Source organism: Solea solea, chromosome 14, assembly GCF_958295425.1.
Source record: "Solea solea chromosome 14, fSolSol10.1, whole genome shotgun sequence".
Lineage (NCBI taxonomy): Eukaryota > Metazoa > Chordata > Actinopteri > Pleuronectiformes > Soleidae > Solea > Solea solea.
This window is the reverse complement of record NC_081147.1, coordinates 9,310,776-9,334,435: the sequence shown is the minus strand read 5'-3', so window position 1 is coordinate 9,334,435 and position 23,660 is coordinate 9,310,776. Positions and strand designations below refer to the sequence as shown.

General features: G+C 40.4%; 1 protein-coding gene across 1 annotated transcript in view; it reads right to left on the bottom strand.

The window, feature by feature from the left end:
* gria1a (glutamate receptor, ionotropic, AMPA 1a) overlaps positions 1–23,660 on the bottom strand; it is an 80,153-nt gene that overhangs the window by 44,102 nt on the left and 12,391 nt on the right. The window contains 3 exon segments of the mRNA XM_058649205.1: positions 3,400–3,453; positions 9,264–9,448; positions 16,057–16,296. Coding sequence (XP_058505188.1) covers positions 3,400–3,453; positions 9,264–9,448; positions 16,057–16,296 — 479 coding nt within the window.

Genomic DNA, 23,660 nt, shown 5'->3' with positions numbered 1-23,660 from the left:
GTCTCCCTCTCTCTAGATTAGGGCTGCAGTGGCTGGAATCAAGTAATCTTATTTATTGATTAAATATTGAAAACTATTTGATCATTGAGTGTTTTAAATAAAATAAGTTATCAGATTGTCGAGCTTAAATATTCATATTTTGACTGAATCATTTTGGTTTGTGGCCAAAAACAAGATAAATCCATGAATTGAGGAAACAATCATCAGATTAATCGATTATGAAAATATCATATCTGTACCAAAATCTCACTTGTTTATATTCAGATCACTTCAGAAAATGAATTAACCAGAGAAATTAGGCCAAGCAGAGGTGTCTGGCTGTTAGGTAGAGCAACGTTCAAATGTTTTTTTAATGCTCTTCATGGATGAACAAACTGGAAACATAGAAAAGGAACAGTGTTCAGAGTCCTTCTAATGTGCCTGTGTGTTGCCAGGTGTCCATATTTCTCAGCTGAACGGACAGAGTAGTCTTTATTTCTGCTCCATGTACGAGCTAACGTAGTGCAGTGAGACGAAGAGGTTACTATAGAAACTAGCCTTTCCTACTCTGGACGTAGTTGGGGTATTTCAGACAGATATTTTAATGACATTTAAAGGTTATAGGAAAGACATTTTCAACATTAGTTTGGCAACACCTATTCACCATGTGAAGTCAAGTGGAGTCATGGTGTCCTGAGCAGGGAGTCACGTCACACTCAGTGGGTTTTCTGATCCAAGCTTCTCTCCTCTGTTCATTTGGTGCCTTCAAGTGGGATCACGTTTAACTTGTTTAAGGTATTTTAAAACAACACTCGTATTGTAGTCACAACAATATAAGTAGAAAGCTTCTGAAAACCCTGAGTTCATAAGTTGTGGCATTTTACATTTTCAAAAATAGTGGATCCCATGGAAGCTTATTTTTTATAATCAATATATTTTAGTTGGATGGAGAAAATAATTTTGTAGGTTTTCATTAGAAATAAATGTATTTTTTTCATTCCTTAAAGTACAATAAGGGTGCATGTCTCTACCTCATCTCCCTCTTGTCCTTTCTCTCCCCCCTCCCCTTTCTGTCCTCCACCTCTCCTCTGTCCCCGATTTTCCTTTCACCCCAACCGGTCGAGGCAGATGACTGCACATTTCTGAGCCTGGTTCTGCCAGAGATTTCTTCCTGTTAAGAGGGAGTTTTTTCTCTCCACTGATGCCTAGTGCTTGCTCATTGTGTGAACTGTTGGGGTTCTCTGCTCTCTTTGATGTTGTCTATGTACAGTGCCCTGAGATAATGTATGTTATGATTTGGCGCTATACAAATAAAATTGAATTGAATTGAAATTCACGCCAGCCCTTCTTAATCTAACCATAATCCATTTGCTCGGAAAGTCCGGTTTGTGAATGTGCAACTGAACTCTAATGTGCATCAAAGAAGCAAACTCTGGTCCGCCTAAAATTATAGGTCTCGGTTTGCTTCAAGTGAACCAAATGTGGACTACAATGCAGGGCATTGTGGGTAAACAACCAAAACATGCATGCGTGTAGAACGATAGCCAAGAGATATGGCTGAGCCCATTGTTGCAGCGTATACTCTGTGTCACATGTTCACATAAGACAAAATAAAAAACCCAAGACTGATTTGATGCAGTTACATATTTTGCTCTTATGTGGCGGACACACAAGTTTCCCTGCATTAACCAATAGATGAGCGAGTTTTCTTGTTCATTGCTTGTCTTCTCATTCAGTAATTCTTGATGCAGTGCCGCCTCAGGCGAGGAGGGGAATATGTTATTCAAACGGTTCAGTTCATTTCACTAAAGCGGAGCGGACTATTAGGTGTGAAAAAGAACTAAAATTCCTCACAGGCTAGCTAACACTGCCTAAAACAGAGGTCTCAAACTTAAATGTTAGTTTGTGATATGTATTGATTAATTTTCCATGATAAATATCTTTTTTTATTGTGAACCATATCATTATGTATCAAAACAAACACCTAATTATTTTGAAATGATTTAAATTATTGTCACAATAATTGCTAATATCAGTCACCCTTTCCTGACACAGAGTGTTTGACTGGCCTCTCCTTACCAGTCTTGAAACTCATGAGTCATTTGAGTTTGAGAGCCCTGGCCTAAAACACTGTTCTCATGACATAACAATTGGAATGCTATGCATATTGTGTTTAAAACTTCCAATGTCATAAGCACAACTTTACAAGTCCGATTTGAAGGCACCACTTTTATGTCATCAGTCAGGGTGGGCACAAGTTCATGCTACTGCATGTGTGCAGCAGGTAATACTTATTATGTATGCATTTAGATTATTCTTACAATGCTTGTCATGCCAAATGTTATCTAAATCTTGTTTAATTGTTGATGCCACTGAATATAGGATAGCTTTTAGTTGTGCTTCAGGTTGCATGATGGCCTTTGCATCACCTGAAGTCCAACGAGGTGGAGGCCACAAAGCATTTATTTTGGTCCAATTTGCTTTGTGGCCTCAAGGCACTAAATATACTGCACAAGTATTGTCTCTATCATATTATGCTTAGTAGACACACAGCTGCAAACATAGGCACAAGAAAGTAAATTGGTAAATGTATGAAAACATGCGACAGTAACAGTTTTTTATGATGCGCAAACCTTTTAATGGGTCCATTATAAATGACAGTAGCCACTTTGCCTATCAGCTGTTATTACCCTGTGAGTCTTATCATTTAAAATTAAATCTGGCAAACTGGCCAGACAAGAGCGATTGAGCTAATCTAAAACCCCAGCAGTGAGAAATTGTTCAAGCCAGCAGCTGCATATTAATGCTGTTATTACTACGGCTTTAGTTGATGTCAATTTTCTCTTCATTTGGTTGCATTTAGTGAGCGGGAGCAGTGCTGTAGGGGTCGACAAACCATGTACAGAGAGAGAAGGAGAAAGCTAATGCATAGAGTTTTGCATACATTGGCTGCAGAGACTTTTTGCCTTTCATGGTGAGATTTCTGTCTCTGTCTATCACAGGTTTACTACTCGTGCTTCACTGCAAGTCAACTTCAGTTATGTCAGCAGGATTGACGGTGCAGAGAAAGAGCATATGGTTGAACTGAAGAAGAAAAGTGAATATTAGAACATAAAGACATGAAAAAGATCATTTTTGCTTGAGCTAATTCAAGCAATTTTGAAAGTGTTTGAGTTTGCGTTTGCCATATACCACATTTAAATACATTTACTCTGCAAATATTATATAGCTTTAATATAACATTGCTCATTACCAGACAATACATTTTTTACTACACATAGCAAGGTTGTGTGATCAAAAAAACCTTAAAATTATATATATACAAGACACATTCATGAATACAAATTCACTCAACACATAAATGTATGTGGAAAATCTTTGAAAAAAAACATGCACAGACAAAATGCAGTGTTTCCTTACCAGGTTAGCCAGGATGTAGTGATAGCTCTTGGCATTCTTGCCTTGTTCAACAATCTGAAAGACAAGGACAAATAGAGAATAAAATGCCTGATACAGTGTTAGAAAAACAGAAAGTCTGTTTGTGGGTGTTGGTGTGTGTGTGTCTCAGCTGTGTGTCTGGTACAGTGTACAGTATTTGACCTTGTGCACAACAGACAGACACAGATTCAGAGGAAATCAGAGCAGAGGGACTGAACAATGAACACTCTACTGTAAGAAAGAGAAAGGATAAATTCACAAATGTCAGCTTCGATCTCTGAGCAGCATTTTAAGAGATTACCTGCTGCATTTAAAGTATTCAAAGTATGTCTTAAAGAAAAGGAAGGTTCTGGAGGCAGTTCGAAACCTCTACTCTTTTGTCACTTTTGTCACTCTACAATTTCCTCCTGTGCTCCTTACTTACTCTCATTTCCTATGCTCCTTTCCCTCTCCTTAATAACTGCCTCCCCTCCTCTTCTCCTCTCTTAAATCAGCACTTCTCCTCTCCCTCTTTGGTGATCTATGACAGTTTGCATCCGTAATGTTGCATTACCGCCTCCTTTAACCTTTACCTACATCGTCTACTTTGGTGTTTTACGGCTCTTCTCTCCTTTGCTGTCTCATTTTCTCCTTTCCTCCACTCATCGCCTCTGCTCCTCTGACAACGACTGCTTTGTTTCTTTGGCCAGAAATCCACTCTCCAGCGTAAATAAAACTAAAACGCAACCATATTATATAAACAGTGCCCTTCTATAATATTGGAACAGTGAGGCCAATTCCTTTACTTTTGCCATAGACTGAAACCATTTGGGTTTGACATCAAAAGACTTTACTTCCAGGTACTTACACAACATAGAATATAGCACCTTTGGTTTGAACCCACCCATTTTTCATGTGAGCGAAAGTATTGGAACAGATAGATTTAAAAAGGATTGAAGTGAATAGGACTAAACATTTAGTTGCAACTCCTTTGATTTCAATCGCTGCATCAAGCCTGTGACCCACTGACATCACCAAACATTTGCATTCTTCTGCTGTCATGCTTTTCCAGGCTTTCACCGCAGCCTCTTTCAGTTTGTTTTGGGGGTTTACTCCCGTCAGTTTCCTCTTTAGCAGGTAAAATGTGTGCACTATAGGGTTTAAGTGTGGAGATTGACTTGACCAGTCTAAAAACCTTCTACTTCTTGTCCCTGATGAACTCCTTTGTGTGTTTGGGGTCGTTATGTTGCTGCATGATGAAGGATCTCCCAATCAGTTTGGTTGCATTTTTCTTCAAATTGGTAGAGAAAATATTTCTGCAGACTTCTGAGTTCATTTTGCTGCAGCCATCATGTGTTACATCATCAATGAATATTAATGAGGCCATCCCAGAAGGAGCCATGCAAGCCCAAGCCATGACATTACCTCCACCACAATGTTTCTGTCATCAACTGCTGATGTTTTCCTTGGTCTACCTGTTGGACATCTGTTGCTTAGTACACCAGTGGTTTCTTACTTCTTCAGGACATTCCAAATGGTTGTACTGGCTATGGCCAATGTTTGTGCAATGACTCTGATTGATTTCCCATCTTCTCTCAAATTCACTTGTTTTTCCCCCATATACAGCTCTCTGGTTCATGTTGGTTCCACTTCTAAATGCAGTCTGCATGTGCACAACCTATCCTACCCAATCTGAAACTGAGCTTATTGTTTGAATAAGCAATGCAATGGGACACACCTGGCAACACAACACACCTGTCAGTCACATGTTCCAATACTTGAAAAATGGGTTGGTTCAAACAAAAGGTGCTATCTTCTATGTTGTGTATCAGCTCCAGATGCAAATACCTGGAAGTAAAAGATGAAATGTTCATCTTTTGTCTCAGACCCAAATGTTTTCAGTCCATGGCAAAAATAAATGAATTGGCCTCACTGTTCCAATAATACTATAGAAGGGCATAACGTTGTTAACCATTGTTGTTGTTTTTTTGAAAGAGCCCACACTGACTGTTAAATAGTTTTTTTAAGTACAGTTAATTAACTCCATACCCAACTAATGAAAGAATACATAATTAATATGTCTTGCTCTTTCTCTATTTAAGAGATTAATAAATATAATTACACACCATTCTCCCCTCCCTCTACTGTTCATTTCTGTGTCCTCTGACGGTCTTTACTTCATCTGATATTTAAATAACTTGCAATAATCTGCTTTTTTCACTTCTGACAATACCATCAAATAATGCACTCAGTCAGACCTGAGTTTTCTATACAATCCATCTCTCCTCCGCCTGCACTGCTATCACTCCCTAACCGTGGGAGATACAGGTCAACTAAGCACCTAAGGTCACACTGACTGAGAGCTGAATAGTTTTGTGCCAGAACTGGTTTATCCACATAAACCAGACATATTTTTGACTGACAACATTTCAATCTACATACAGACAAAAAAAGTCAGCACCAATATCTACATAGTCTGTGTCTAAAGCTCGTCATTCAGTGAACCATTTTTGACCCAATGTTAAGTTTCAACTTGATCGGGCATCATTTCTCATGCAGTGCACAGATGGGACTGATTATCTGCCTCTATACAGCAGTTTGGCAGTCAAATGAATTTCTGACGCAAGAGATTTTGGACGACCAATATTAGGCTCTTGCACTGTTGAAGTACAGCCATGATTCAATTCACCCGACTTTAGATGCTCTATCCTCCGTGTGCATATGCAAGGTGACGAAGCTCTGACTTCTACTATTACAACAGATATAAACAAGAGACACTGGCAGAACACAGACGACGCTCTCAGCTGTCTGGCAATATATCTTTTTATATTCTGGTTTGATTCTAACTATCCATCTGGTTTGTGTGTGTGCTTTAAGAGAAATCTTTGACAACTGTCAATAGCCAGGATTGTCCACAGGGGCTGACAGTGTGAGCATTTACTGGTCAATACTTGACAAGGGGAAAATACTGTTGTGTGCCATTGAGGTCTGAATCAAAACAATAACAAAAGACAAAAGCGTAGTTTGATGGTGTTGGGAAGCAGCACATGATCATGGGAATTGTTGTACGGCAGTAGGAGTTTTCCCTGTAAAGTGTGGGCGCCTCGATGGCAGAACAGCAAACACCAGTGAGTCATTGTTATCCAATAATGACACATATACACAATAAAATGGAAGAAAAACTAGTAATAACAAATGTTTCATTCCTCACTCTGTGGTTTCATGAGGGTTACCTGAACATATTTTTTAGATATTTTAATGCAGCGCTGTTATCGATCACATCTTTAAATAATATTTCTATCACCGTACAGAGCATGCAAAGCGTAAATGAAGAGATGCTGTGCTGTACAACAAACGTTTATGAGTGTCATCACACTGGGCAGTCACATAAAATAAGGCCAAGTGGGTAACACTAATTTAAAGCCATGCATCATTCAATTAATAGCCCTAACACAGAGAATAAAGACTTTCACTGTCCCTGCTCAGGCATTATATTCATAACCTCACTCCTCTTCCTCTCAGTGAGCACCTTCCCCTGTGTACATTTTATGGAGTGTGCTTATTTGTTTGTCGTTTGTGTGTGTGTGTGTGTGTGTAATGACGCTGTAGGTCATGACAGAAGGTGGCATTTGTTATTAATGGTGACCCCAGTGCAAGACGAGCCCAGCGGCTTAGCCCCGGGCAGGGAAAATCTAGAGGGAAGGAAGAGCGACACGCACACACCAGCGGTGCCACTAATACAGCTGATACCAGGGAGAAGAAAAAAAACACACACACACACACACACACACACACACACATTACTGCGAGAGTTGCCTTACAAATGGAAATGTTTAGAATGTGAGTGACCCTTAAATTACACATGCAGATCTGAAGAGTGTTTCACAGTTCAGCGGTAAGAGAGAGAAAGAGAGGTGGGGGGTCGGTTTTTAGTCTCGATGTAGCAAAACACACGCTGATGTACAATAAATGTTCTCTGAGGAGACTACGTCAACATTCAGCCTCCACAAGAAGTCACCCTCAGGACACTGTCAGTGACTTTATCGTGAGGGAATCTGTGTACTGTATGACACCGACACAGGAGTGAGTTTAAAGGGCAAAAAAGAGGCAGAAGAGAGGGGGAAGCAGACGTGTGGGTGATTGATGGCGGTCGTCTGAATGGAGAACTTCTCCAGCTCCTGTAAACTGGTAAGAACTCATGCAATAACCTTAACTGTAGACACCGGGTCATCAATAACATTCACACAGAGCAGACGCAGGCTGCACATACAGATGGGGACCGTCTGTGTGTGTGTGTGTGTGTGTGTGTTCTATTTATTCACAACATCTTGGGGTATACCGTGTTCTTTACAGTGTCCAAAAGCAAGGACCTTATTATTATTATTTTTTATTGTTAGTACATTTATTATTAACAATACATTATTAATCACATTATTACACTGATTATAAAAGTGCCATCAATCAAAAGACGGATATGGACACTGTTGCAATGGGAGTTTACACTTGACATGTTGACTGATCATATTCTCGATTTTTCGTTGCATTTCTGATTATTCGTCTAAAGAATGGTCAAAATTCCATCTATTTCATGCAACTCCCACACCCTGCATAGAGTTAAGTAGCTTTCTACACAATCAGATGTTCACAGAAAAACACAAAACAACCTAAATTCAAGTGTAAATGATCTCCTTAGTGGTGGAGAATGTACTATTTCACCAGTTGTATATGCTGTTATCAAATGCAGCAAAAGACAATCAGAGTAAATGTCATCATCCGTGTAATGAAAGATCAAATGGTTGCTATGGCGACCTGACTCAGGCAGACCACTGTTTTCATGGGAGCTACGGCGATCAAAGCAGTTCTGGCAGATAATGTGTGTGGGTTTTACTGAGCTGAAACATGTGGCATCGACATGGCATCATCAGAAATGCAAAGAAAACAGTTTCCCATTTTAAGTTAATATCATTATCATGCCAGTCCATCCAGGATTTATTTAAAATCCATGTAAATGTGTAAAGAGCCAACCCTACAACCAGACGGTCCACATGATAATTTATTAAGTTACACCTCTAGTTTTAGTTTTTTTTTGTTGATTTTGTGAAGGTGTAGTTATTAGTGAGCTAATACGTAAAAGTTAAACGGTCTCGGGCTGGCTTTTTTCTAAATACTTATCTTAAAACAAGTGCACATGCATGCAGAATCATTATTCTAAAAGACTGAGGCTAAAGCTTACAGATATATACATATGTAAAGCAGTATACATCTAATTAGTCCTAGTAGCCTTTGTTAAGTGGGATTAAACCAGCCATTATGATTACTTTTTTAATTGGCATCCATGATGATAACTTGGGGAGGCAAGTAAACAGTTTCTCAATGTCTTTGGAAGTAATGCAGTCACAATTAAAGAGATAAAAAAATATAATTTTTTTATTTATTTTTTTAAAGGCAACACAAATAGTATTACTACAGCTACACCTTTTAACACACAGTGACATCCAAACCAGAGCTGACGTGCCTAGTTACTGTTGCCAGGCTGGGATTGGACAAAGCGTGTTCAGGGGAGGACACCAGATTCTCTTTTCCTTTCAACAGTTCAGTGGTGAGTGAGTGATGATGTTATCACAGAAGAACTGCTGATTTCAAATGCCAGCGCTGCGTTATTTATCGCTCCTGTCCTCAATGCTCCAGGAGACCGCCAACCAAACCCAACTTCGCATCTACACTGCGTCTCTTTTGCTCATCTGTTTGAAACATAAGAAGTCTTGTTCTCAAGTAGAAGTATTTTTATTCCTAGATGATAATATTATACAATATTAATATTAATTTTGAAAAATAAAATAAATAAATAGACAAAGAACACTCTCTACCTTTTTGAGGATGCCGGTGAGTCGCTCAGTCTCACAGTCGATGATAATCTGGCCCTCCTTCCTCTTGTCCAAATCCTGGAACACTTTCAGAAAAGAAGCCTCCGTCATCGTCTCCACATTAACCGAGGTCACCAGCCAGTTCCTCTCTGCTGCCGTGTCCAGGACCTTTTGCAGCACTGACAGTCCTGGCAGAGAGAAGAAAAGGAAAGAGCTGACACTCTGTGGAAACTGTGCAGGAAACAAACTCTGGGAGCTACCTGTGTGGACATTTACAGCAAAACAGGTGCAAAAAAGAAGATGTAATGGCCCTCCAGCTCTATCAGGGCCTGCTGTGTTTGTGAGTTTTGCCTGTTGTTTGTCTGGCAGGTACCCGGTGGGTGGAGATCATTAGTGCAACTGGGAGCATCTGACCATTCTCCCTGTTGTGTTTAAGATCTGACAGGGACACTCATCACGCTCCCTCATCATCCAACCTCTAGCACCATGTTTGTATTTGTTTGTCAAATTCAGTATGCATTTTGTGTTTCTTTATTATCATTTATTAAAATCTGTAAACATTCTGTTGAAACTATGCAACTCCCCAATTTTTCCTTACTTCTCTTTTTTTTCACTTCTCTTGGTCATTGTGAAAGGAGTGACATCAACACCTTTATGACAGAACCACGTGGTTAATTAAGTGATGAATGATTGTCTGGTCATAATTTACTGAAGGCAACACTATGTAAGTGTTTTTCTAGTTTTGATGAGCACTAAGTGCTTTACACTACACCTACATGCGACATTTCTCTTTCTATCATACTCATTCACACGCTGACAGGAGCAATTTAGGGTTAAGTGTCTACATTGGCATGTAGAATATATAGCAGGTGATCAAACCCTAACATTCCAGTGGGAGGACGACCCGCTCTGGCGCACTAAGCTGCCACAGTATTCGTATAGTCATAATAGGAGCAAAAAGAAATTGAAATAACTTGAGAACAAAACGGCTGGGCAGAAAACCAAACTATTCGTTGTTTGCTTATCCATCATAATCTATACCTGTGGCTTCAGTGATTAAATTTTATAAGTGGGACGGTCCATTAAACATACTGACATGTACAGGTGTGTTTTTCCAGCTCATACAGTGCTGGGGCTAAATAATCACTTTCACAATAACAAATCAGCCCGTACATCATCACTGGCTCCACACTCAGCCAGCATCACGCCCTCCTCGCACCAATTACAGGTGCCGCTACTCAATAACACTGTCACCAATACACTGCTGAGACAGTTGGGTATCATAGAGAAAGAGTTAGAGCAGCCAATGAGCTAGGGGCTCATGCTAAGGCAGGAAATAAAAGGCGATTAGAGAGCACATTGATCTTGAGCTCTGATTTACAATCTGACTCACTGCTGTACTGCTTCGCTGCTGGCAGCAGACCAATCAGATTCCGCTGGAGCTGGCAGCCGCGGTTGTTCCAGAGAGTAAATAAAGTAATTTCACCCGCAGCAGACTGTCAGCCATTACCCAAATGAATTACAGCAATTACAAAATTTAGAAATGTAAACTAATACATGATGAAGCTGCATTTGTTTTTTTTTCTAACACTAAGCCTGCAAACACTGCTAAAGCCACTGTGGGCCTAAACACTATGTGCTTTACATATCCTCCATGCTCGTGTGTTCACATACATAAAAGGCACTTTGTGCGTGTTGAGCAAATGTGAAAATGGCTTATTCCACGACAACAACAAACACAACCCAGGGCCCGTCAAAAGAAGGATGAGAAATGCAGTCACAACCTCTGAAAGATGATTGCCGGGCTTTATTAGAATGCACACCAGCTGCTCTCAAGGCAATTCACGCTGCCTTTTTGACACCAGGTCATTACGAAATAGAAAGATGGATGGTGTTTCACCTCCACATATGACCACAATACAGTACAGGTAAATAAATTAGACAACCAGAAAAATATGCCGCGATGTTGAAGAGAAATGATGCACGGAAAGGTGCAAAGAGACATATAACTCCTTCCATGGTGTTTCCTTCATTTCAATGTTGCTCATAAGTGAATGACTGTAATCCTCGGCACCGACAGTTTTAATAGTCACTGTGAAAATGATGATAGACACGGAAACACAGGAGCCAGTTAATCACCACCATGAATGCACTCTAGTCGCTGAGTAGAAAATACAAACATCATGGACTGAATGGGGTCATGTTTTGTGGTTTCAGCACCATGGACAGCACCGTTTTAGAAGGCACACCATGTCTTTTTTGTTATCTTTCAAATCTCTTGCTCCTTCCCTTTAATCATCTTTCAACTCTCCCACCATCTGTGTGTGTGTTCCTTTGTTTGAGAGACTGCTTGTGCATTATGTGCATCATGTTCCAGCACCTGAGTTTACAGCTGGGCAGCAGTCAACGTGCACTAAAATTAGTGCTCGAATCTCATTAGTACTTAGTAATGAAGCTGTTTTGTGCATAATGCATTACACAGAGCTGGAGTGCACTATCCTTCAATGTTTTCGGTGCTGCTGAATGACTACAATTCATATCTCTTCAAAACCTTCATCTGTTTTTTTTCATTCCTCCCCCCTTCTTCCTTCCTTCCTTTTTTTGGTTGGCTGTGTATGCATTAAATATCCTCTCTCTTCTTTAAATGTAGCCATGTGCCCTAATGCTGCCCTATAAATCAGAGCCAGTCTGACAGGGAGACTCGTAGAACTAGCCAAGGTAAAAATGGTCCTCCAAAGGCATCCTGGAAGAGAATAAAATCATAATAGTATCTGGCTGTCATAAACACCTTTTTGGGCCAGAGGCACTACACTGAGAACCTGGAAACCAGGCAACCAAGACAGGCGAAAACAACACTTGGGGAAGCCATTACCTGAATATTGTTTATGATGGGTTTAATGGCCTATCAAATTTGTTTTCCTGTTCTTGTCTTTTGAAAATAAAAACAAGAGGCACATTTATTAGCAGATGCTGCGCAATAAGACAGCAAGACAGATGTTAAAAGGAAGATGTTGATAAAGTGATGAAGTGGCATAAGGTATGTCTACGTCTTTATCCTCAATCAGATAATCGGATAAACACTTCAAACAATATGAATATCAAAATATATTAGAGTAGAAAGTAGATTTTTGTCACCAAATTCACCATTGCTCATTGGGCACTGATAAGTGCTGCCCACTGCTCGTGTGTGTTCACTACTGGTGTGTAGTGTAGAATTGGTGTATGTGCAAAATGACAAAATTCTTAACCATCACATCTAAATGCCTAATCTTAATTCAATTTTAACCCTAAAACCAGGTCTTAATGCTCAAAAAGCCCATTAAAGTTGTGTGGACCAGGCAAAATGTCCTCACAATGACAAGGTCAAAATGTTCTCACAAACCTATCTTGTTTGTTTGACCATTGGTCCACACAGCCTATTTATCACGTGTACACACACCCACACAAACACACACACATGTGCACAACTAAAATTCTTCACAACTCAATATGACGTTTCTTAAAGGCTTAAAATAACCCTGTCGGAGAGGTGACTGCCGCATAGTATCCAGGCAACCAAAGACTACTGATATGGATTCCACTGGCTCCATCCTACCACTCAGTCACACAGGGGTGACCCTACACACACACACACACAAATCCAACAGTTTGTGAGTGGATAATGAAGGGATCAGAAGAGATTAAAAAAGTCTGTGGCACATGTGTGGCGCCACTGCAATCATACATCAACAGGGCTAAAGGCCACTGTGAAATCGTCCAAGCCAACTCTTCATAGTGTGCTGAGGAAAGTCACATGACGGCGTCCATCTTCAGAAGTTAGACTTAAGCAGCTTATTTATCAAACACAAGTCACAGACATCAGCAGATAAAAGTTGTAAAAAGCCCTTGTGCTGCAGCTGCATATTTAAAATTTGAAAAGCACACACATCACTTTGCCCTGAGGCAACCCTCACCTGCACACGCACACACACATGCACATGGTCAAGCTCCAAAAATCAGAGCACCTGGTACAGATGGCATGGAATTATGGCAAAGTTACAGCTGATTGGCTACATGGGGGAGTGTGCGGAGGAAGCAGGAGGCTGACAGGTGCGCTACTTTATTTCTGTCTGCCTCTGCAGGACGCTATGAAGATGTTTAAATTAGACACCGCAGCGCTTTATTTGGACATTCTGCTATAAAGAGAACTGTTGTGACATGAGTTACTATGAAGGAGTGCTCGACGAAAGGCTTAATCTTCTGTTCCATTGTGAGCCCTATCTGCTAGTCTCTGCAGGTCAATACATCTTTTCTGTTGTCCGTTGTCTGTATACGCAGACGGCAGTCGACAAGAAATGTTCTGATGGCAGCTCATTTCTGCACAATGGCTACAATTGACCCCATGGCTGTCGCCATGGCAATCTGAAGACCACTAATGGTCGGTTTAACAGCTGGTTCTTCACACAGATTTTGTGGAACTACACCTTGTACTTGTAGTGAAGAAATGACAGGAAATACACATTTAAAAAGAATTGATGAAACGCTGAAAGACCAAAAAAGATGACGACATTTGAAGCTATGACCTGTAATTGGTTTCTAAAAAAATTTTTTAACTTCCTTGTTAAAATCCTCTCCATGTCCTGAAAGGGCTGGGCAATAATTTAATAACAATACAGATGACAATGTAAGTTTCTGCAAAATCAAAATAATAAAGTTTTAATGTATTAAGATATTATATTTATGCACTGTGCAAACACTATGAACACAAAATGAAATTGTATCTGTCCATTGGGCTGTAACTTAGTGTTATTTTCATAATTGATTCACCTGTCATTTATTTTCTCAATGAATCGAATAATCGTTAGGTCCATAAAAAGTGTTTTTGAAAACTGTAAATGACGATGTTCTCAAATGTCTTGTTTTTTGTCCATAAACCAAAAATATTCAGTTTTAAGGATTTCTTTGTTGTCAGGAGCAAGAAAACCAGAAAATATCCACATTTAAGAAGCTGAAAAATCCAAAAATCTGTTTCAAACCCAATTAGTAATCGATTAAAAGAGTAATTGTTTCAGCCCTACTGTCCAGAAATGTTATTTTAAAGCTGCAATTCACTGGTTTCAGACATGATGTAGTCATGAATCAACAAAGCTCCTCCAATCAGCCGGCTGTTGAACAAAACCCAGATAAGGGATTAAGTCGGGATATGTCAATTAACCTCGGCTGAACCGAGCCTCAAGTTGGTTGCAGGAAAGCAGAGACGCATAAATTAGCATGGAGATTTGTTGTGTGTAGTTAGGGATTAGTTAATCCTGCTGCTCAATCCGTTCAGTCAGCTGTCACTCTGATTGGAAATAAATGCGAGTTACAATTATTCATAATCCTCTAGCTGTGTTCCTCACTTTTATTAGCACTCGTTAAAAAGACAAACTGTGAGTCAGTCAATGTTATTTAATTGTAATAGTCTTTATTATTCTTATATGGATTTTGTGAAGACTGGTGTTCGTATTGCTGTCAAAGGATTAGAAACATGTTTTTTTTATGCAATATCATTGCAGTTGAGAGGATTAGAAATGCAAACAATATAAAGATTTATGTCAATAATATGCCCATTTTTGACCTTTGGCTTTTCCGGACAAGTACCTGCACGAGAGGTATTGATTTTTGGTGATAGTATCAATTACCTTTGCTGACTGCTTGATCCCAAATGTCAGCATCACACAGCACAAAGCCGTGCACTCACCACACCAGAGATGATCTGCACGGGTCTACGATTTAGCTGCATTTTCTTAGATCGGAGATGTGGAAAATTTGAATAAAGGCACAATTTGACACTCTATCCCAACTGTTTATTTGCTGCTAATGTCAGTGACTCACATCTTCATCACCTTCTCTGCCTAGAGAAGATCGCACAACATTAAAAATTTGACAGTGTTGCCGGTGGCAAACATTCCAGATTCCACAAAAGACGTTCCATTTACAGTCGCAGTAGGAACAAGCATCACAGCTTTCCCCCGTGTGATTGGTGACTGGACTGCACACAGATCTGCATCAAACGTCCCTCAGGGAAACATGAATGAGATTTTTCCACTGGAGAATGTACAACTCTGAGAACTCATTGAATTGCAAATCTGATGATTTCAGTGGAGCAGCAGTTGGTAAGTGGGGAGCTCATTTGCAAAAACAAATAAGCACAACTGAGGAGAAACATTTTTTATCTTGTTATATGAAATTCTATTGTTCTCACCTCAGTTTGATCGACAGTGTGACAACAACTCAAATGAGCGCTGTAATATTAGGCTTCTTCAGTCCGTCTGCTTTTGTCTACCAGGCTTTTTCTCTGATCTTGAACAGCGGTTAATAGTGTTTCATGCATCAGTAAACCTGCGATCAACCTCAGGGTCTTCTTCAAAAAGTTGTGAATGTGTGCTTAGTTACTCCTGGCTTGACCAAGCCACACCTTCTCCTCCTGGTTTGGGGTTTGTGTAATGGACTAAACCAGGATGAACTCAGTAGGACACTGTAGGCTAAGTCCCGCTTTCTCAGATATCCTGGATATCTTAATTCTACATTTGTGCAACATACCCCTGATTGTAGCATTTATCAGGCCGAGCATGTTATTACTTCACCCCAGTGAAGTATTGTTTTTGGTGGCTCTGTCTGTCTGTCTGTCTGTCTGTCTGTTCTTCCGCACTTGAACTTGCCAACATGACCAACAGAGGCCGCCAGAGGCTTGTTGCCTGTCTGCTATCTCTGATTGCCTTGTTGTGTTTGTGAAGGAAGATGCAATGAAAAAAAAAAGAAAAAGTCCATTTCCTACCTGAATCTGAGCTGTACATGTAGACAAACTTGGTCCATCCATAGTGGTCGATGACACCCACCAGAGCGTCCTGCAGCTCAGGCCTCAGCTGGATGACAAACTGGTTGGCCGTCTCGATCGGGAAGGAAGGCGTGACAAAGCACACGTGCAGCGCTCCACAGAAGGACATGAGCATGTTGACGGTCTTTCTGTCGTATAGGCCGATGATGGCGTACACACCTTTAGAGAACTGGGAGCAAACTGTGAACAAGAGAAGAGACGAGAAGGAAAGTTACTCTCTGGACTTTCCTCACAGGATTATAGAATAAACAACATTTTTTTGTACAATATATACAAGTGTGTAGTTTGTTCCAAGTTATGAAGGAGCAGAAGTGCAGGGATTAAGTTGTGTGGTGAATAATGTATCTCTTTCAGTTTGGGGATCCAAATAGTTTAGAAAAGTTTAGAAAAGGCAGATTGTGAGGTGAACTGGGTGAGAAGAACCTGAAAGCACAACAGGGGCAGAAATCAGTTCAAAGGGAATTTTCAGTTTTCACAGTAAAATAAACAGTCAGGGGTCAAAAATACAGTCTGTCCAAACAAGGCAATCACATCCAATAAGCGACAGGCAGGAATCCAAGAAACAAAAAACACCAAACAGGTCAGATCTTGTAGACCATCAAACTAAGAATGAGGGAGAGCTTGGAAAAAAACCCACAAAAATAATCTGTCGACATATTCAAGACATATCGAGGGGAACTAATGGAGCTGCAGGTGAGGAGAAGAGGCGTGGAACAACAGGTGAGGGGAATGAGATGTGACAGGTGAGTCACTGATGAGGCATAAAAATAAATCAGAAAAAACATATTGTGAACTGTTACACAGATATTATTATAATTATTATTATTATTATAAGCCTTAAACATTTAATGGCTATTAAAAAATATAAACATGGCCACACTTATATTCCTTGTGGTCATGTGAACAGAATGCAGTCAGTGCAGAAGTCACATGACAGAGCACATTCAACAGTAAGGGTTAGGGTTATTATTTATAGCGTACATTAGAATAATAACACATTTAATCCAAATTAAAAAAAAAAGTAGAAAGTCATTTTTAGGAAACAAAATGGCTCCACAGAAGGAGAAAAATGGGGATTGCCGTCCATTGTAAAAATCCAAAATGAATCCCTTTCTCATTCTCCGACTGTGACATCGACAGGATCTAAGCGGACATCTTCCTCGTAGTTACCACGATTAGTGTCTTTGTAAAGCGGTGCCTTCGGATACTAAAGATCGGCAGTTTTTCGTTTCGTTGCATGTTTATGCTCGACCAACGTTCAAGCCTTCCATTTACATTTGTTCTGCTGATACAAGTCTAGAAACCCCAATTCATTGTAATTTAAGAAGGACTTTATACCATAGCAGCGGCTGTGAGAATGTATTAATCATATTGCCACAGTGATTACAATTACTACACATGTGATTACCTACTTTAACACATAAGCAGGTTTTCATATAGACAATTAATCCACTGGTGTACTCCATTTTTATGTTCATTAGAAACCATGATTGTAGCATTAATTGTGTTGACAATGGTAATTTTAAACATTGTGCCGTTGATTTCACACCATTAGCCAATTTATGTTTCTGCAATATAATATAAAAGTCGAAGCTGCTTTACTTTAAATTAGATTGAAATAGATTTCCTCATGTGGGAGAGGAATATGAGCTGATATGAGACCAATAATTAGCTGATTGATCCGAGCTTCTTTGTTGTGTAAATATGCAGATGTGTCCTGTAAAAAGATTTGAAAACATCACCTTTTATTATAATGATAACTTTAACTATTTTGGATCAGTTAACGGAGAAAAAAATAATCATGATAAAGCTGCAGTAAGTAACTCTTGGGGATTTGTTTTATTGCTGATATTATTGTGCCTTTGTTTCATCTTCATTAACAGAAACAGTGCAAGAATATTTGTTGCTGTCAAGTAATATGATCAGACCTGTAAACATTTATCCCATTAAATTCACTTCTGAATTTTTTTGGGCCACTTCTTTGCATTTCCAGTCGTACTGTATCCTGTTTGCTGCCATCTTGTTTTACTTGTGTAATGTTGCCTCCGTCTGTCTTGACAGAAAATGAAACACTTGATAAGGTTGCTGGGCAACGTGGGATCTAAATACTGCTATACTGAGAAACACTGAATCAGCACTGTGTGAACTCATTTTACAAAGGTATTAATGTAACAAACAAACACGACACTCTAATGCAACACAAATTGAAAAAGTTAATTGTAACCCCATGTTGAAACTAATACACTAATACAGCCAAAAATAACTTTAATGGCTATGTGAATTCAACGACTCACTGACATATTCATGCAAAGTGTGTAACTGCAACAACAGTTTGTTTGCTTTCACTAAGAGGTGGAGGAGGTGAAGGCAGCTTAGGAGTAGAGAGGTTAATCAATGCATCCCCAGGGTTCCATTGACATTTTACTGGCAGCAGGAGGCAGCTACCATCTCTCATTAGCTTTTCTCCCCCAGCCTGTCCATTTCTCCTCCCGTCACTCCTCACACTCTCAATTCCGTCACACCCTCTAATATCTCAAAATAGCTTCGCTGCATTATTGTCAGAGGTATGGCCTCTCTGTGTTTTCTGTGGGCCTTACACGCCTCAGTATTTTCCAAACAGATTGAAGTCGGTGCCTGTCCCTGGTGCACGGGCCAGCTCGCTGCTAGGAGCTGAGGGAAAGACAGAGCGAGAGAATGGCCCTCACCCAAAACGCCTAACCTGTCACAGACCTGCACCCTCCAGGCACACGTGTGTGTGTGTGTGTGTGACGGAGACAAATGGAGAGTGAGAGCGGTATCACATTCACATACGTGTGTGTGCACACGCACACATGCGCACACACATGCTTCAAAAGCCTGGTGACTCACCCCACTTAAAAAAAAGCACTGAAATAGACATTTTGCGCTCTGCCACACCGACTCAGCAACAGAACTATCTCACTTTCATGGTCTGCACACGCTCTCACTGGTAAACGGACACTCTCTCAGCTATTCCTCTCCACCAGCACACAGTAAATTTCTCCTAACCATTTTCTAGGACCAATTTCCATGCAGTGGTCCCCATGTTCTGCTTGGATAAAAGGTAATGATGGCTTGTTTGACTTTGTGTGCAGTGTCCCATTATGCTGGCCTACAGCAGGTTACCACATTTCACTGAAAAGGAGTCATTTCTCATACCTTCACTCTGTCCGACTAAGGAAAAGAAGCCATGTGGCACGGACCTCCTGCTCCGAGCTGGCAAGAGGACCTGGTGCTCGTCTGGTTCGACATGAGCGTGACACAGAATATTAGTGTAACTCAGCAGTCTCAGCTCAGACAGCAGAAACAAAGAGCGGCATGTTGGTTGTGTGTGTGTGTGTGTGTTTGTGTGTGTATGAGCAGCTTGTTAGCGATACTCCACAAGTGTAACGACATTCAAGGTAGGGCAGAGACACCTTAAGTGATCTCGAAGACCTCTGCAACACTTGTCCACCGTGGATTTCTGTGTCTCTTGTCACAGTTACAGCTGCTATGGCGGCATGAATGAGGTTGCCCGGGCAACAGCAGGGATTACAGTTGCTCAGAGCTGCTAAACGACTTTTGAAAGCGGTGGGAATCATGCGAGTGTTTGGACATTTTTTTGTCATAATTATTTTCCCCCTCGAGGAATCAGCTAATTTGCTAAACTGACTCAGCTTTGCAAAATCCTGAGATAATTTCTGGAATTTGGGCGATTTGCAGCGCACTTCCACTGCACCACATTCTTATTTACGCTCAAAGTTAACCACATCAATTTCCAAAAGTCAACAAAACCCTTCAGCAGAGAGACGTACGGAGGCTCACCGGGACTGTCCTTTGAGATCTAAAACGTATCCTCTGACTGAACAATGAGTTGCATTCGGTGAAATGCAAAATCCACTCATTCAGAACTTTTGGTCAGCAGGAAAAGAGGGAGAATAAGAACTCAAATCCTAAAGGGAGTGAAACTAGCACAACAGGAGGAGCTGTCAGAAACAAATCATGCACCCACTGTCTTCCCTGCTCTGTGTTTCCTGTGCCCTGCAGCTGTTCCTCTGTTTAGCATGAGCCAAATATCAAATGACAGACGTGTCTGTGCCGGCTGCACAGAGCGTGTTTTCATGACAGCTGCTCCTGAATCTGAAGTTGTGGATGATGGGAGGGCTGCGAGAGGCATTTCTGCATGCTTCCTACCAGCTATAAATGTTTAAAAAGCCCAATTTACAAAATGAAATAAATGAAAAGATCTGAGTTCAACTTTATCATTAAAAATAGCTGGAATTGGATACATTTGTTTGATTTTTCAAATTGACTGGAGACCAGAGATGTTTCAAACATGTGGCTGGAAAACACATTTTGATATTAAAGTAAGACTGCTTAATTAAACATCAGTATCTGCCCGACATATTGGCAAACGTATGTATAAGTGGAAGCTGTCAAGGTGCCCTTGTGCTGCTTCCCTGCTGTTCCACTGGAGCTGCTCGCCCTGCGTATAGGATATTACAAGGCAGCTCTTTTGTGTGAATCAGTGATTCTATTCTCAATAGATCTGTGATGCTTGGTAAGTCCAAAACTATACATATACATATATATATATATATATATATATGTACGTGTTAAAAAAGAAAATCAATACAGTTGAACTGAATTGCACGGAGAGCAGATGCAAGACATCTTTTCAAATGCTCTTTTGAGGAGATACACAACCAGGTGAGTCAAAATCAATACAAACACATTCAGTAAACATGTATTCCAGACCCACGGACTCATGTGATCACACGAACACTACAAAGACTCTGCACACAATATGTACCCCCACACATACGCACAAACACGCGCAGAAGGAATAGAAATGTTCTACTATTTCTGTCCTCTGGGACTCGCATGCTATTATCCTGCAACATTAAGGTCAGAGGGAATTTTGCAGCAGTAGGAAGCTGGGATCAGCTGGAGGGAGCATACTGATTGGATGGTTTTTGTTCAGTCATCCATAAAGGTCTCTTTCTTTAATAGAGCCCCACTGCTGTGGACCGGCATGTCCAGTGCCTTCACAAAATATGATATCCAATTATGAAGCCGTTCATTTCACTCACTGATCAACTACAATACAATACAATTCTGTGTTCTGTGTATTTTTTACCATCGAACTCCAGCAGCATGAAATCCTGTTGTTTTTCTTTTTTGGCATCGATGAACAATGATTTTTTACAAAGGAACAGTGAGCAGCTACATCAGCGTGGCTGTCCTCCACCCCAGCATGACCCTGACAAATAGATTCCAAGAGCAACACACCACTTCTCTGCACATGCACTTCCACAAATACAACTAGGATCATAATGTCTGCCCACTGTCACCTTATCAACACAAGACCACAGCTTTCAGACTTATGCCCAAGGAATCAAACTCCATTTGCTTTGTAATTTGACACTAAGAAACACTCAGAAACACTTTTTAATTGAATACATCATTTTGTAAATTAAAATAGCAGAAATGACTGAAAATGCCCATGACAATTGCACATAACCCAAGGCGACATCTTAAATCTTTCTGTTTCTTTCATAATTCAACATGAGCAGGACAGGAAGTCGAACACCGATACAACATTAAGCTTCTGGTTATTTTCAGAATAAAAGCCTGTGTTACACCATATCAAATGTATACGCATACAGTTGAATCCCAGGGTTCTGCGCCCCCTATAGCGCGACTTGAACAACAACAACAATGAAGTAGATCTAGGGAGACAGAAGTTAAATGATCAGCACGACAATAGTTTAAAATAGCAAGACAATAGTTTAAAAAGACAATAGTTTAAAAATCAGAAGAAAGTTTAAGCCACAGCTGCATATAACCATTTGGGACAGAAACGGACGCAGAATTATGTCGCCCATTTTGTTTATTTGTTTAGACTACTTGTTTTTCTGGGGAAAGGCCTGTAACTATTGAAATCCATGTTTAAGACTAGACTAAACAATGTCAATATGGACACACACAGTTTGGACCTGATCACTTGCAATATATAATGTGAACAGTTAGTCAGGAAGATCAGATTCTGATCTTCTGATTTGAGCGGCAGTCTAAACTAAAAGGCCTTATACAAACCGACTTCAAATACCTTTCAATTTAATCAATTGCATCAGCTCAATTTCTTTCTTTTCTTCTCTCCTTTCATGGTGATTAGAGTCTAACAATACGAGAGGATTTCACCATAAAAACCCATCACTGTGCTGCTATACAAATCAATATGGGTGACTGAATTAGCTCCTGCTAGAAAGGTTGCTGCCATGTCTTGGAACTCGTCATTACAGTCTGCCAGCAAACGTATGATTGTCATCATCAGCATTTGTAAAGTGACATAGTTAATGTATACGGTTGATGGTGGTGAGTGAAAACAGCTCAAAACCAAGTTGAGACCAATTGTCATGGCAATTATATGCATTTTATTGGGTTTTATGTGGACACCCAGTGTGTTTTAAGGCTGTGACATGACATGGTTTAATGCTGTCATTGTCACTGTCATGTTTTAGCCCTGCAACATTGTTTTTTTATGGGGAGGATGTTGATGCCATTATAGGAAGAACCCTGATCCCAGCACTAACTAGGTGCTTTTTGTGCCCAACCCTTTCCATCCATCCATTGTCTACCACTTTAGCTTCCACATGGGGGTCACAAGGCTGCTGGTGTCAATCCCATAGGGTGAAAGGTGCAGGGCAAACATATAGAGACAAACAAGCAGTGACTCACACCTATGGGCAATTAACCTCTGCATGATAAATGCATGATAAAACCCACGCACAAACAGGGATAACATGCAAACTGCACACAGAAAGGCCCAGACTGGGATGTGAACCAGCAACCTTCTTGCTGTGAGGCACCAGTGCTGGCCACATGCGACACTGTGTGGCCCCTAAACCTGTTCACAGGTCAGTGAACCACATTCATAACCAGGACATGGTTATCAGCACACTCAAGAGGTTATAGCACTATTTGATACACATGTCTATAGACAAGTATGTGACCCAGGTGACAGTGCTGGTCTTGCCATCTTCTTATGTATAAATGAACAGAACAAAATGCTTCATCCATAATAAAGCATTTTGCATATTTAGTTTAAGGCAACCTAAAAGATGAGAGGTATGATCACATCAGGCGGTAATATACACCACCTCCGCAAGGGTGAAGGGTCGCTCAATCAACCACAAAGCACTTTGAAAGGAGATATACAGTACATGTGACACCAGACACTGGAAGACACACAATGATCCTCCACTTAGCCACCCGTGGCTAATGACTGTCAGATGATGTGTGTAATAAAAGCAGAGAGCATGTTGTGGTCCCACCGGTCCCATCCGACTTTATAATCAGTTAATGAGCAGACCAGAGAAAGCTATTGATAACTCACACATGCGCATGCAGCCAACAACACTAACAGAACTCTAAAAAAAATAAAATAAAATGTCTCACTGATTTTGACAAGAGTGGGTCTCACACACAGCATGTGCTTGTGAAGAATCCCACAGGTGATGGGTGTGGGAGGCCCACTCCATGGG